Consider the following 15,833-nt stretch of genomic DNA (forward strand, 5'->3'; position numbering starts at 1 on the left):
AAGGAACATCGAGCCAATCACACAAATAAGATCCATCACACACATGGAATCAAGTAAGTCACATCATCCAACTCCGTCTGACCTTTCTCATAGATCTGCCGCTTGTCCGCCTGAGAGAGAGAATTCACCTTCTGCTCTAGCTTTTCCGTCTCCATCTGAGTTTGCTTTTCATAATACCTGTCATCTGGTTTCATGGATAAAGTCAGCTTGTGCTGATTGTTCTGTGGGAACCATGGCAACAACAACTTGTATTAAAACAGGACTGGGAGACACGAAATCTGAGTGAGTGAAAACGTCTGAGAGCAGCGTGACTTGGCCTCACGGTTCTGCTTAGTCACCTCTCAATGCTGAGAGCAGGGCTGTTTGGCAGCTAAGGCCACACAGGCCGTATGAAACCCTCACAAGCAAACCTGTTCTCTGGTCAATACATGAACCATAGGTGATGGTTCTACAATCAGGCCTACTGTAACCCCTGTGTTTCCCAAAATGTACATCTTGGTTGTAAAGAAAAACTTGTACTTTCTAATATTCTGAATTAAAGACAAGAAAAGTTAAAATTAATTTTTATCTAGCACTATGAATTCCTGAAAGGCTAGAACTACAATTTTTTTGTTTGTTTGCTTGTTTTGAGACAGGGTCTCAGGTAGCCCAGGATGGCTTCAAACTTAACTATGGAGACAGGGATAACCTTTGGTTCCTGGAATCACAGGCATGAACCACCACGTCTACCTCTGGAACGAAACTAACAATACATCGCTTGTAAGTTATGTGGACAAAACGGACTTTGAGCAAATATAAAGAATGTCTTCTCAGAATGCTTCTGTTACTTCCTTCAATGGTTCGGCATATGCACACAATGCTCAAGAGTAATCCTACAGGGAGAGGTGCGTGGATGAGATTCTAGGAAGAACTCACAACAGCTAGAAGTCATGGTGTTTGTTCGTAATCCCAACACCCAGGAGGCAGACACAGAGGCAGGAAGGTTGAAAGTTCAAAGCTAGCCTAGGTGTGTATGCCAGGACCCAAATCAATCAAAGTGTGTGAGGGGTGGGTATATAGAACACATTTAAATCACAGGACAAATTATTATATTCTTTGTCCCAAACAATGGCAATTATTACAAAAAAGCTTTCAAAATGGGTCACTGTGACACAGTAATTAGGTAAAATATACCAGCAACCAGACAGCTAAGTACAACTTGTTAGAAAGTGGGAACTAAGCATCAAATAATTCATTCTACACATGCATTTACTGTAACTAAGTACTGAACTTGCACGATAATCTTAAAAATAGGGTTTAAGTTGTATAAGCACCTGCATTTCTTATTACAAACACAGACTTACATACATATATTAAAAAAAAAAATCTATGAGCAGAAACTGCTTATGTAGATTATAATCCTGACTTCACAACTTTCAATGTCACACTTTTCAATATTTTGAAATCTAACTACCAAGTTACAGACAAAAGATTCTCTAAGTTTCTTACCTTAAAATACTGTTCGACTTTTTCTTGTAAAAATTTTGGGTTTTCTTTAAGACACTTCCTAAATTTAGTCAGCTGACTCCCCATCTGCAGGAGCTCCACGGGGTCCCCATCGTGATTCCAGCAAGAAGCTATATACTAGAATAAAGATTTTTAAATACACGATGCACTGTTATCACCTCTGAAAAACTAGGCTGTGCCTCTTCCCCTCCCCCATAAATATAAAAGGCACGACACTCTATCATGATACCAGTGTCTACTTAAACACCCCATGGTCAAGTTCTTGAGATATAGTTTAGTTTGTACAGCAATTTTCTGGTATGTTCAAGGCCCTGTGTTTAATCGCTATTATTGGCCAGCCCCAACACATAACTGTTTATAACCAACTAAGTCATTACTCATTTGGAGAAAGGCCTAACTCTATTTTGTTTATGATAGATAATATGTTAGCTGTATAAACAAACCCATTTCATATAAAAACATAATATTCCCGAACATCCAACTAAGGTGCTGGTTAGATAGCTTAGTTGATGAAGTGCTTGCTCTGCAAACATATCCATCTTCCTTTGATCTTCAGAACCCACGTAAAAAAAGAATAAAAAGCCGAGCATGGTGATGCATGTTGGGAAGGGAAAGACAGGCGAGTCCCTGCGACTCACTGCCCAGTCAGCTTCACCTATGAGGTGAGAAGCCAGTGAGTGACCTGGTCTTAAGGAAAAGAAAATAGTGGACAGCAGCTAAGGAAGGGGCACTATCTGAGCTTGCACTCTAGTCTCCACATACACACACACCTTCATTCACATATATGCCTGCACACTTACATATGTATACCTAAGGAAATTAAAGAAAAGAGAACTGTCAGCCAATTAAGCAAGCTAATCAAAAGATAACAAAAAAGGGCTGGCAAGATAGCTTAGTGGTAAGGAGAACTACTGCCCTTGCAGGGGATCCATGTTCAGTTCTCAGGGGAATCCAGTACTTTCGTCTGGATCCCAGGGGCTCCTGAATGCACACAGTGAGGATAAATTCTCATAGGCATTCATTCATACACGTACATTTTTTAAAAAAATCTTTAAAATGAAAGAAAAATGAAACTAAATCAGAAGTATATTTGTATTTGAATCAAGATAGTAAAAGTTTCAAGACTCAGATGAAAATCAATTATCAGTATTAACCAATATGTTCAGTGCTGTCAAGAACCACAGTTCTGGCAAGCATCGTGGTGCATGCCTATAACCCAGGCATGCAGGAAGCTGAGGGAGAAACTAAGCTTGGAGCCAACCACAGCTACATGGCAGGACCTTGTCTAAAATAAAATTAAAAAGATAAAAAAAAAAAAAAAGGAGAGAAGAAAAAGAAAAAAGTAACACTACACAACGCCAGTAAAAAACAAACAAACAACACCCACAAAGAACCACTAGTTATAAAACCAAAATCAAACAGAAGGGAAAGCAGCGGTGGCCACAAGATCACGTACTGATGTCAGGGCCAGGCCAAAGCTGGCTGACTGATGCTTCATTTGGATCTCGATTTTATGAAGCAGAGCTTCTATCCGATCATCCTCAAATCCTTTCCTAAAAAACAAAAAAAGAGAGACACCAACTAACAAAAGAGATGCTGAGAACAGAGAGAGGTCTCAGAGGCACACGGTAGCAGAGGCAATAATGAGACGATTAAACAAGTGACTATACATACACACACACACACACACACTCACACATACATACATGTGTGTGGGGGAAGGGAAGAGAACAGCAAGGGGTGGAGCGGGGCATTATGATGAGGAAGAAAAATAAGGAAATCATATCAATGCACAGAAACGTCACAGCACCCCATTATTCTGTGTGCTAGAAAGAAATCCAGAATAAAGCTCAAGTACATAAAGAACTAAACTGAACCAACACATGTCACATGACGTAGAGAGGAGGCTAGTGGTGAAGATGGCTTAGTCTCCTTCCCACAGAGCGCTCATGAAGGAAGGATGGGAGCAGGTCATCCAATCTGCGCGCATGCGCGCGCGCGCGCGCGCGCGCGCACACACACACACACACACACACACACACACACACACACACACACACACACGTACTCTATAACTTCTTCAATTGTCCTGTCTACGAGCTCTGTGACCATCTTGACATCTTTTTCTGCGATCCCTTGGAGCCCAACGCTGAAGTAAGCCTCCCGTGTATAGCCGTTATATCTAGAAAGCAGAAACAGGCAGAGCATCAGAAGCTAAGCACTGTCATTTTGGATGTAGTTTACTGACATCAGGACTGAAGACTTTTACATCACATCTCACTAGAGAATACATTAAAGCAATGCTGAGAATATCGATTCCGCGTATAGCTAGTCAGATGCACAATCATACCCTTTTAAATAATTCTAAAAGTCAGTACTACTTAACCTTTTACCTTATGATAAAATAATTCTAGAAACATTGAACTGCTTGGTGTTTTACAACGCCTTAATATTTTAAGGAATACTTGATATGAATTTTAAAACACAAAGTGGTATTGATGTAAAAGACCAATAAATTCAGGTCTTGGAACACAGGCCTATAATCTTAGTTACCCCAGAGGCTGAAGGACTAAAAATGCCAAGGCTGACCTGGGCAAATAAGTCAATTAATCAAATTAACTAAATCAATCATGTCGATTTAAATCAAACCAGTCAACCACCAATCAGTCACCTACATCGAATCCTACTTGAATCAATTAGTCAAACCAATCAAGTCAGTCAGATCCAACTAAAGGAACACAACCTACCCAACATCAGGAGAAAAGTCTGTGCCGAGTCCAGATTCAATCAAAGCTTTGTAGAAGGGGGAGTTGGGTCCAGCAATCAGGAGGGAAGACAGAAGGTTCAAAGTGAAGGCTTCGAAGGTGTCAGTGATACTTCATTGATGGGGGCAATATAAGTGATGATCAGTTGGCAAGAAGGGAACATTAAAAAACTTCCTGGTGGCTATACATACATACATACATACACGTATATATTTTTTTCTTTTTTTATTCTTCTCTTATACGTTACATCTTGGTTGCAGTCTCTTCTCCCTCCATCCCTCCTAGTCTCTCCCCAACCTTCCATCTCCCCCAGATCCATCCCTGGTAGTAGTGGCATATTTTCTTCTTTAAAGATGTATGTGTGTGTGTTTGTAGTTGCACATGTAGACACACACAGACACACACACACACACCAGAAGTCAACCCCCATGCATCGTTCCTTGGATGCCATCCACTCTGCTTTCTCAGATAGGCTCTCTATTTTTACTAGAAGTTTCTGATTCTGCTTGGCTGCCTGGAAAGTGAGCCCCCGAGATCTGTCTATCCTCACCCTCGTGCCCCAAGCATTGAGGTTACAAGTTTCTCTCACTATGCCCAGCTTTCAAGCTCTGGGACTGAACTCAGTTCTCACAGTTAGATTGTACAAACTTTACTGACAGAGCAATCTCGACAGCCCTAAGAGCTCATAAAGTCAGTCACAACTACTCTTAAATTAGCACCTGCATCTCAAATCAAACCTAATTTCTACTAGAAATTCTTAAACTTTTATTTTAATAATTATATGGGCTGGGGGGGGGGCTCAGAATCAGAGAATTAATTTAGTTGTACATCATATGGTATCACAAGATACTCTACCATATTTTGACATATGGTAGGTTCAGCAATAGGACCATATCAGCACCATAGCGGAAGGTGGAGTTATGGGTGGCAGCCAGAGCTCGGGCAGGGGAGAAGAGCCCTGTCTTTCTTTTCTTATGTGTTCTTCAGGATGTGAATTTTGTTTGTGGCATATTTCCTCAGGACAAAATTCACAGGGTACTTATTCCTGATGTGGACCGGTCACCCTCCTCCACCCACCTCCTCCTGCAAAAACTAAACAATTAAAAGCAGAGTCTCTTCTGGAAGCACTTATTGCTAATTAATTAACAGTAATATATACTAAGTAGGAAAGGGAATGTGGGTCAGTTGGTAGGGTACATGCCTTGGCATGCTTGAAAGCTTGGGTTCACTTCCCAGCACTGCATTAAAAACCAGGAGTGGTGTCACAAACTTATTATCACAGCATTTGAGAGGTAGAGGCAGGGAGAAGTTTAGGGTCATCCTTGGCTACATAGCCAATTTCAAGCCAGACTGAACTGTAGAGACCATGTATGAATGTGTGTGTGTGTGTGTGTGGTGTATGTGTATGTATGTGTGTATATGTATATGTGTGTGTGTGGTGTATGTGTGTATGTGTGTGTATGTGTGTGTGGTGTATGTGTGTGTGTATATGTGCATGTGGGTATATAAGTGTGTTTGTGTGTGTATGTATGTGTTGTATATGTGTGTGTTTGTGTGTATGTGTATATATGTGTGTGTGAGAGAGAATGTGTATGTATGTGTGTATATGTGTGTATACAATTAGAAAAATACTTTTCTCTGATTGGCTGGCAAAATTGATTTTGCCAACTCCACTTCTGATGTTATTAAAAGCTTGACATTTGTTCTTTATTCTTAAAACTTGGTTGATTTTTGAACTCTCCCAGCTATCTAATACATTAGCCCTGGAGAATTACCTAGCCTTCTAATCTGAATATTTTCTTACTGTCTACCAGCATAAATTTTAAAATACATACTTACTCTGGTAAGAGGAAGCTAACGCTGACAGTTGTTTGCTTGGCAGTGTCCGTAGCTAATGAATCTGGGCCACATGTTATATGGAATTCCCTCTGCAAAATGATGTGAATCTTCAGGCAGGCACAGAACACAGAGGGTCTTAAACAACTACAGATTATCTGGACGTGGCCAACACGTGGCAGTGAGTCAGCTTTAACCAATAACCATTCTCTCAGTCTTGGAAAGTTTACTGTGCAGCCCAAAACAACTTCTCAAAACATCATTGACCGGCACAGTCCAAGTCTGCGCTTCAGTGCATTTAGCAGGCATGATGGAGACACTGACAGAAGCTGAGGGGGTACTCACAGGCTTGTCCCAGTGCTTCTGGGCAGGCACCGCCGTGCTCTGCTCCATCTTCTGAAATTTACTCAGGGCTTCCTCGTGAATTTGTTTCAGGTGCCCTTCCAGCTGGAAACTGCCGTAAGTGAAGAACCTACGAAGCCCAGGGAACACAGCACTTACTCCCTTGAGAAGGGCACCAATCAACATCAAAGGCTTTTGCGTGGCGCGGAGGATACCGGGATATGCCAGCTAATTTTCCCATGACCATTTAGCTTTATTTTGACCCCGCTATAAAGGCACAGCAGAGGCCAAATGCGCTCCTATGAGAGGCACTGGATACAAGAATGTAACTAAGATTGGCAGCCCCAAATAAGGGACTGCAAAAACTCAACTTTGGCTACAATTACTAGATTACATGTTTTTAATACACTAGGCATACGTAACCATCTGGAAAAAGGACTACACATACCAGAGGTGATCTTTCTTTCCGATCAGAGCTACCATTTAATGATCAACTATTAGCCTGGTATGGTGGCACATGCTTTTAATCCCAGCACTTAGAGAAGTCAGAAGCAGGTGGATATCTCTGAGTTTGAGGCCATCTGATCTATACAGTGAACTTGAGACTAGCCAGAGCTACATAGTGAGACCCTGTCTCAAAAAATAAAACAACACAAAACAAACTAACCAAAACACACACACACACACACACACACACACACACACACACACACACACCAAAAAACTAACAACAACAAAAAATAAACTTCAACTCTGCCAAAGACAACAGAAGGCTTCATGAGTATGGTGAACATTAGTCCCAGAGTGGACACTACCATTCACAACCTATACATAAGATGGCCTTGACACAGACCAGGAAGGGGACCTGAGACTCCAGACCAAGGGACTCTAAAGGTTGTCTGTGACCAGTAAACACTGCCAACTCAGAGTTCTGGCTGTCAATGTTTGCAATGCTTCCTCCTGTAGGATCTGTCGGTAAACTGAAACACTCCAATCTTACCCAGAGCTATGGATCTGTTCAGCAAATGTTTCTTCACTACATGCAAAGCCGTATCACTTAGTGTAAGAATGCAAGCAGGTCAACTATTGATCTACCACCAAACCTCTGCACCCAACACTACCTGGCATTGCTTGGGTGATAGTGAGTGGCGTGGAACTGTTTCAGCTGCTCCCATGTGAGCTCTGGGATGCACAGTGGGTCCCCTCCAGAAACCACGGCGTATGTGTGGTCAGGAAGAAGCTTGTTCTGGAGGTGCTGGGAGAATATCCTCTCATTGTCTGTCTTGAAATTGAAAATAAGTAAGTCAATGAAAATACTTGTCAATCAAACGCCACCCAACAGCTGCACAGGTACAGCTTAACTTTGCATTCAAGTTACTCATAAGCTGTGGCTGGGACCTGAGGACTGGCTCTCTTGACTGCACAGTTCATCTTTCAACTGTCCAGCTCAGTCGGAGAGAAAAGTAATGGTGGCATAAGGATAGATGAGTATGAATTCCTTGGTCCCCTAACTATACAGACAAAAGGATGTTCCTCACTACCATGGGTCTCACAGACAAAATGGTACCAAATGGAGTATAAAGGATAACAAGTTTGCTAGTCAAAGAGGCCACAGAAATCAGAGTGCCTTGGAGTATACGAACCACCCCATGTATTTCTGGAAGAGCAGGACAGGCCAGGGCAGGCCTTCACACTCCAGATCATATATAAGGAAACCAGGCCCTTCTACCACTGAAGGGCTCTGCTCACAGTACTGACTCCAGATAATTTAAGGAGGGACGTGAGGATGCTGAATAACATCAGGTCTCCTATATTGTAAGAACAAATACATCACAAAGTTGGGCTGAACGGATGGCTCAGTGGGTAAAGCAGAAGCATGACGATCTGAGTTGAAACCCCAGGACACACATAAAGCTGGACATGTTAGCAGCCCACTGTACTCACTCTCATAGCAAGACGGGAGGTAGAGAAAAGGACCTGCTTCAGAGGTTCATGGGCCAGATTGCCTTGTGTGAAAAACAGGAGAGCCCACCTCAAACAAAGCGGAAGGCGAGCACCAACACCTCAGGTTGTCATCTGACCTCCACATGCAATGGTGGCACGTTAGAGCCCACACCAACATGCTACATACAAATACACGGAGTTCTTTAAAAGATAATCTTAATGTAGCAGAAATGAGGACCAACACTTACAAACGCCCCTTTCATCTCGTTGAAGACGACCCCCTTAAAGATCAAGGGTGTCTGAGGGTCGCTGGGATTCTCATGCTCTAGGCGCCATCCTTCCTGCCTAAATAAATGATAACTGGATAAATAAATCACGGTGCTGGGCAGACGACCAAAGCATGAATCCTATAACTAATCATTACGTACCAGAAGTCCAGTTCCCTCAAGCATGGGAAGAAAGTTGCATCCAAATACACTGAGAGGAGGTTCTGAAAATCTTTGGGATTTTGTGTGGAAAACGGATACATCGTGTAATCGCTAGCTGGGGAGAAATGAAGCGTGAGATTTTGAAATATGAGACACCCGTGGAAACTCATTACTTCCAAGTCTCTCTGGTTGACTTCCTTCAGTAAGTCTTTCCCTCCCATGAAAACAGAAAGCAGAAGCCCTGAATGTGTTATTTGCACTGTGCTCATCACCCTGAGCCTTGGCCTTTCCCACATCCCAAAGTCTTCTCTGAGCAGACATCAATCAGCACCAGCTCCTCAGTCACCTTCCCTATGCTCTGATTTGATCAGATGCTTGATTTGTTTAACTGATAAGACTGAGTGACTGATTTAATTTACGCAATATATAAATCAGTCACAACACTTTAGAGCCCGTAGGGAGAGCCCTGAAGTTGTCCTGAACTTTATTGGAAACACTCCCTCCAGTACCGTTGTCCTAAGAGTCTGGATGTCATTTACCTACTTGTGGATTGTGTGTGCACATGTATAAATGTGTACATGTCTTGCATGTCCACAGGAGCTTGTGTGAAGGTGGAGGCCACAGGTTGACGCTGGTACTTTTGCCAATACTCTCCACGTTATCTTTTGACACAGGTCGTGATACTGAACCTGGAGCTCACCAATTCAGCTAGACTAGCTAGAAAAGTCAAAAGATCCTTCTGCCTCCACCTCCCCTGCAGTAGGATCCTAAGTACACACCAGTACACCTGGCTTTCACGTGGGTGCTAGCGTTCCAAACGTGAGTCCTCATGCTTCTGGGGCAACTAAGCCATCTGGCTCCCAGTACGTCCACTGTAATAATCTAATCAATAATCTTTCCTAAAATAATCCAGCTTCTAACATCTTTCACCTAGAATGAGGACTGATAACTGACCTAAGCCCTCCGGACATATGATACAGCTGTGTAGCTTTGATCTTTGAGGGACTCCTAACAGTGGGAGCAGGAACTGTCTCTGACTCTGGTGCCTGCTTTTGGGACCCTCTCCTGCTACCAGGTTGCCTCTTCTAGCCTTAATAGAAGAGGAGCTGCCACGTCTTATAGCAACTTGATATGATATGCCATGGCTCGTTGGTATCTATCCAGGCCAGCCTTGTTCTGAAAGGAGACAGAGGAGGAGTTGGTGGGGTTGGGGGAGTTAGAGAGAGAGGACTGGGAGGAGAGGGAGGGAGAGGAAATTGCAGTTGGGATACAAAATAAATAAAATTTAAAAAAAATTACTCTACTACATTAAGTCCACCCTTGTTCCTGGAAAATAACTTTTTTATTGTGTCTACTGGTGTCTGATGGGCCAAACATGTTTATTGCTTTTTTTAAAAGATTATTTCTTTTATATATGGGAGCACACTGTTGCTCTCTTCAAACATACTAGAAGAGGGCATCAGATTCCATTACAGATGGTTGTGAGCCACCATGTGGTTGCTAGGAATTGAACTCAGGACCTCTGGAAGAATAGTCAGTGCTCTTAACCACTGAGCCATCTCTCCAGCCTCCCAAACATGGTTTTGATTCAGGATGTCCTTCTTACCTGTGAAGGCATTCATAAATGTGGACAGGGACCTGTTCAGCATTTTGAAGAAAGGATCTCTGCATGGGTACTTCTGGGAGCCGCAGAGGACAGTATGCTCAAGAACATGGGGGACTCCGGTGCTATCCATTGGGGTTGTGCGGAACTGTACACTGAGGGACAGGAAAGATAATGAACGAGTGACAAGGTGTTATCCTGTGACACAATTCTTGAACCCATGGCCACCCTGAATCATTAAAAACAATCATTCTCACATCACAATCTTTTGATAAAATGCATTCTAATTATGTAGGAATCACCTAGTCATACTATAAAATTTCAATGAATCCATATGATAGAACTTCAGATGAATTCATAATATCTTTCTTCTTTGGGAAGAGAGGGAGAAGTGGAAATATTCTCGCACTATAGCCTACTCTGGCCTGGAACTCACTATGTAGCCTAGCACTGTCTGGAACTTGCGGAAATCCTCCTGCTTCCACCTCCCTAATACTAAGTTTATGGGCAAGCTGCTGTGCCCGGCAAGAGAGATTTCTTCCCTCTCATTTTAGGATACATGGTAGGTGTGTTAGATGGAGACATTGAAGAACATGCTCCTAAAAGAAGCTCACACCTGAATAAGTTATTCTTGTCTTCCCTCGCCAGGTGCAGGTATCTGGCTCCTGTGTTGTCATGACTGAGCTTCACTGCTGTCAGGAAGAGTTCGGGAACAGGAGTGACCTGAGGGGAGAAGTAGACTGTGAGCAGACTCAGGCAGCATGGCTCATTCAACACACCAGGAGGATCAGCTTCTTTTCTTGTGTGTGTGTGTGCATGTTCACTGCTCTGGAACTTGCTGAGGAAGCTAGGCTGACCAGTGTGCACCAGGAATCCACCAATTCCTGTCCCTACCTCTTCTGGTAGGGGATTGAAGGTACTGATACTATCCTTGGTTGGTTTGTTTGTGTGTTTGTTTTTATTTCTTTGTTTTGCTTTTTTCTAACATGGGTTCTGAGTATCCAACTTAGAACCTTTTTCAAGAATTTTACCAAGTTAGTTTTTCTGGCAAAGAACTGGCTGTTTGGTGTTAAACTAAGATGCCAGGAAACCTGGCAGGGACAGACGATCTTATACAAATTCCTGATCTCACAGACAAGGAAATTAAGACCCAATTAAAGGCTAATGATAGTATGTGCTATTTTGAGTCTTCATTACTCTTTTTGTTTGAAACAGATTTTTCTTTGTTTTTGTAGAACAGCCCTGGCTGTCCTGGAACTTGTTTTGTAGACCAGGCTGGCCTCAAACTCACAGAGATCTGCCTGCCTCTGCCTCCCAAGTGCTGGGATTAAAAGTGTGCACTGTTACATCCTGTCTAATTACTTACTCCTCAGCAATCGATTTCCAAGCATGTCACATACAAACTGCAAGGAGCACAATGCCAACCACCCCCTCATTTAGAGAAGAGAAAGGTGAGGTTCAGAGTCAATGACCACTGAGCCAAGATCTACCCGGTGCCTATGTTCTTTCTGCTGAACTATGGTATAAATGCCTGCAATAAAAATGAATGATCCCTACTCTTCAGGGAGGGAACAATGGAAGAGACAGATGGAGAAATGGCCTCATACTTAAGTAAGTCTCTAGAGTCCTTAATATAAGCTAAAGGGTCCTGGGGGTTAGAGAGATAGATAAGTCAGTGAAATGTTTGCCGCACACATAAGAGGACCTACGTTCTATCCTCAGGCCCAACAGAAATCCAGATACAATCGGGTGTGCTTATAATCACAGCACCAAGAAGGCAGAGACAGGAAGAGTTGTGCAGTTCACTGGCTAGCAGTCAACCTAACAAAATCAGTGAACTCCAGGTCTAGTGAGAGATCCTGTCTCAAGGCTGCAGATGCAATTTAGCTGGCAGAGGGTCTGCAGCACAGGAAGCCTTGAGTTCCAATCTCGGCACCATAAGAAACAGAATATGGTAGCACACACATGTAATCCCAACTCCTGGGAGATGGAGGTGGGAAGACAGGAGAAGTTGAAGGTTGTAACTTGATTACAGTGAGCATTTGAGTTCACCCAGGACTGCATGGAAACCTGCTTCAAAATAAATAAATAAATACATAAAATAGTAGTGTGATTGAGGATGAAACCCCTAAGGAAGAGCTCTGGCACACACACTGATACACATGGACACAGATACACACACGCACACACACACACACACACACACAATGTCCTGCCACACATTCATGTCAGCTGGTCCTCTCTCCTTCAATCACAGACTATCCACAATATGATAACTAGACCATTATCATTCTCTTCTCTCGGAGACCATGAACATAACCTGTCCACATCTCTACAGGAGGTTCCTGGCAGAGGTACCATTAGAATCAAGTCTCCTGAGTCTTAGGGCCCCAGATACACAAATGACTGAATAAAGGGGGGCTGTTGATACTTGTATCATTATCTCTGGTTTAATGTTTCTGGATTTACTTAGATATTTAAATTCCTCTGTATAGCCTTTCAGAGAGTACATGACGCTCTCACCCACTTTTGTGACTCATCTGTCTGGAGCTGATGCTCCCAGTCACTGACCTTGCTTACTGCTACAAGCTTATCAAATTCTGCCATCTGTTGCAGCTCCACAAGGACTTCTAGCTTAAAGGCCCTGCCTTCCTCTTGTATTTGTTAAGCCATCAAGCACAGTACAAAGTCTGTGACCAATAATTTGAAGTGTTGATTTTTCTTCCGTGTGTGTGTGTGTGTGTGTGTGTGTGTGTGTGTGTCTGTGTGTCTGTGTTGAAGACAGGGTATCTCAGATTGGCTAAACTCGCTACATATTTAAAAATGTCTGAACTCCCAGACATATACCAGTTTTTTCAATAATTAAATAAAAAATAATGTAAAAGTTTTAATCTAAAAGTAAAAAACAAGGATGAGCAAAAGAGCCAACAAAACCCATTTTTAATGTAAATCAAGTAAATACTGGCCATTGATTTTTACAATTCCAAGATAAAATAGGAAAAAAAAAAAAAGAAAAAAAAAAGATGCTATGTACATCTAAGGCAACTATACTCGTTGACAGAATGTGAATGGGCAGACCTAGGGAACAGCAAACAGCATCTGTACTGACCGCAATGAAAGATCAAGGTCAGCTGCAGAAACATCAGTGCATTCGACTACAGAGGGCCTACTGGAGGAGCAGGGATATCATTTTCTAATATCTGAAATGACTGAAGCTTTGAAGGGTACAATTAAGGCTTGGGTGTCAATTCATCGTAGGCTGTCTGGAGCACCATCCATGTGTCAGGATGCTTACCAGGTCCTGGGAATACAAAGCCAAAAGCTGCTGTCTCTACTCTGACAGATCTCATCTGCCAGTGGACATCAGATGTCTTATCAACCTTGACTCATAAAGAGTATGGCAGGACGGATGGGTGGGTACCTGGTTTACGGTGAACCCGTGGATTTTCTCCCCCACTTTATACTGTAGAGCTCGTTCAGTGGCTTCGTCACTCTTCTCCCTCCATACTTTGTGGTGTACCCGCCTGGGTTTAAAGAAAGTGCTCAAAGTTAGTGAGTCTCCTGGAAAGTTGTTTGGTCGAGTATTTTTGCGATCTACATAAATAACCCCCTAAGATAAAGACAACTGAGTAAAAGGAACTTGTATCCTGCATCTTCCAAAATCTTGAACATTTCAGAAGACGCTTTTTCAGTTAAGCTTTTAACCTTGACCAGGGTTATCAAGTCAGCAGGTAAACTTTCTGTAGGACTGTACACAGATATCAAAAAGAAAAAAAGCAAATAGATAAAATAAGTCTGGGGGAAATGACTACCTGAAACAGATAAAGAGTTACAACCTTGTCAGAGCAATCCAGCCTAGTATCAATGGACTCATCTAAAATAATTATTTTCTCAAACTGTATGCTTTATGACATTTTTTATGCTAAGATCTCAGAAACACCCCTTTTAAAATTTGTTGAGGGCAGAATTAAAAAAAAAAAAACAGCAATTCAGTCATTGGCAGCATCAGGGAGATATGCTAAAATCAACTGGTTTTCCTCACAGACAGAAAATTCTAGATACTGATGTTCAATAGTTGATCACCAGGAGGATACGTATGACAAAGCCGAAGGACAAAAAGTTAGGATGGCTCACTCACTTTACAATCTGGTAGCTACACACACAAATAAAAATGCTGCTGCTAAGCTCAAACACATCCTAAACCCCACACTCTCACAGAAACCTGTACCCCCACGTTTCTTCATCTAGATTGGCAGGTCCATGGCTACCCTCTGAAATAAGGATTTGGATTAGCATGAAAGCCAAACACTCTTAAAAGCACTTTTTTTTTTCCCTCTATAAATCCAATCCCCACACAATGTTCGACTCCAGGAGGCATAATTTTACCAAAACAGTAGCTTGTCATGGAGCCCTAAAGTATGCCTTGTAACAAAAATGAGTCGGCTCAAATCTATTAATGAGCCATAAATTGCCTCTTTTATTACACAGTTAAAATCTGCATCAAAGCCTATCTTTACTTCAAACAGCCTTGGTAACCCACACTCAGGACCACCCACTCTCTCTGGGATCACCAAAGGTCCCAAGTAGGGAAAGTGGGTCACGACAGTGCCCTGGACCTGGCTCCCCTTTGGAGTACCAGTGTCACCCCAACTCTGGTAGTTGCGACAGCAGCTTCTTGGGGAAAGCGTGCTGTACCTCGCCACAGAGAGAAGGACCGATGCACAGGCCCTGCATGGGTCCTGTGATAGAAGTAGGACATAGGAATAATTGATTTGGGGACCCCAGAAGAGGGCTTGGGAGTACTGGAGGCACCAGCAAGAAGTTTGGTGGTACAAGAGTCCCAGAGAGGCTGTCACCCATGCCCAGAGATGGCAGAGACTCCCAAGTTTCTTATACCGCTCCCGCTCCTGCCCGTTCGTTGTTGCAACCATGAGTGTCTCACCCGCAGCTCAGTCGCTGTACAGCGCACAGTCCCCGGCGACCGCTGAAGCGCCACATGGCATGTGACCAGCGTGGGGCTGGTGTGGGACTGCCTTTAACCTGACGCACCGCGCGGGGCGGGGAATGGTCTCGAGACTCTTATTGGACAAGTGGAACGGAGACGACGTCTCTAATAGGCTAGAGGGAGGGTCCTCCGCCGTGAGGAGGAGCGACGTGCAGGAGTGGTGGGCGGGTAATAAGTGATGTGCGGGCCCCGAGGACGGGCGGGAAAGCGAGTAGAAAACAGAGTGTAGGGCTGCGGGGAGGGAGGGCGTGGTATGCCAAAGTGATAGGGGCCTTTGCTGGAAGGTCCGGAGCAGTAAGAAATGGGGTATTTGCTGATGAAGGACAATTAGGGTCAGGGTGATGTGGGAAAGAGCTCGGCAAAAGCAAATGAGGGGCGGAGCATTGCTGGGGAGGGGTACTTGG

The 15,833-nt window shown here is 43.2% G+C and overlaps 1 protein-coding gene across 1 annotated transcript in view; it reads right to left on the reverse strand.

Annotated features, from left to right (window-relative positions):
- Nucleotides 1-15,468, reverse strand: part of Pitrm1 (pitrilysin metallopeptidase 1) — a 32,745-nt gene extending 17,277 nt beyond the window's left edge. Inside the window, exons 1-14 of the mRNA XM_034509927.2 lie at nt 15,367-15,468; nt 13,846-13,948; nt 11,041-11,147; nt 10,428-10,579; nt 8,822-8,936; nt 8,642-8,738; nt 7,571-7,731; nt 6,453-6,579; nt 6,111-6,199; nt 4,254-4,382; nt 3,575-3,688; nt 2,963-3,059; nt 1,489-1,623; nt 83-221 (exon numbers count right to left, since the gene is read on the reverse strand). Coding sequence (XP_034365818.1) covers nt 83-221; nt 1,489-1,623; nt 2,963-3,059; nt 3,575-3,688; nt 4,254-4,382; nt 6,111-6,199; nt 6,453-6,579; nt 7,571-7,731; nt 8,642-8,738; nt 8,822-8,936; nt 10,428-10,579; nt 11,041-11,147; nt 13,846-13,948; nt 15,367-15,422 — 1,621 coding nt within the window. The 5' untranslated portion in view covers nt 15,423-15,468. The remainder of the gene's footprint in view (nt 1-82; nt 222-1,488; nt 1,624-2,962; nt 3,060-3,574; nt 3,689-4,253; nt 4,383-6,110; nt 6,200-6,452; nt 6,580-7,570; nt 7,732-8,641; nt 8,739-8,821; nt 8,937-10,427; nt 10,580-11,040; nt 11,148-13,845; nt 13,949-15,366) is intronic.
- Nucleotides 15,469-15,833: the final 365 nt, after the last annotated feature.

This window comes from Arvicanthis niloticus, chromosome 8 (assembly GCF_011762505.2).
Source record: "Arvicanthis niloticus isolate mArvNil1 chromosome 8, mArvNil1.pat.X, whole genome shotgun sequence".
NCBI lineage: Eukaryota > Metazoa > Chordata > Mammalia > Rodentia > Muridae > Arvicanthis > Arvicanthis niloticus.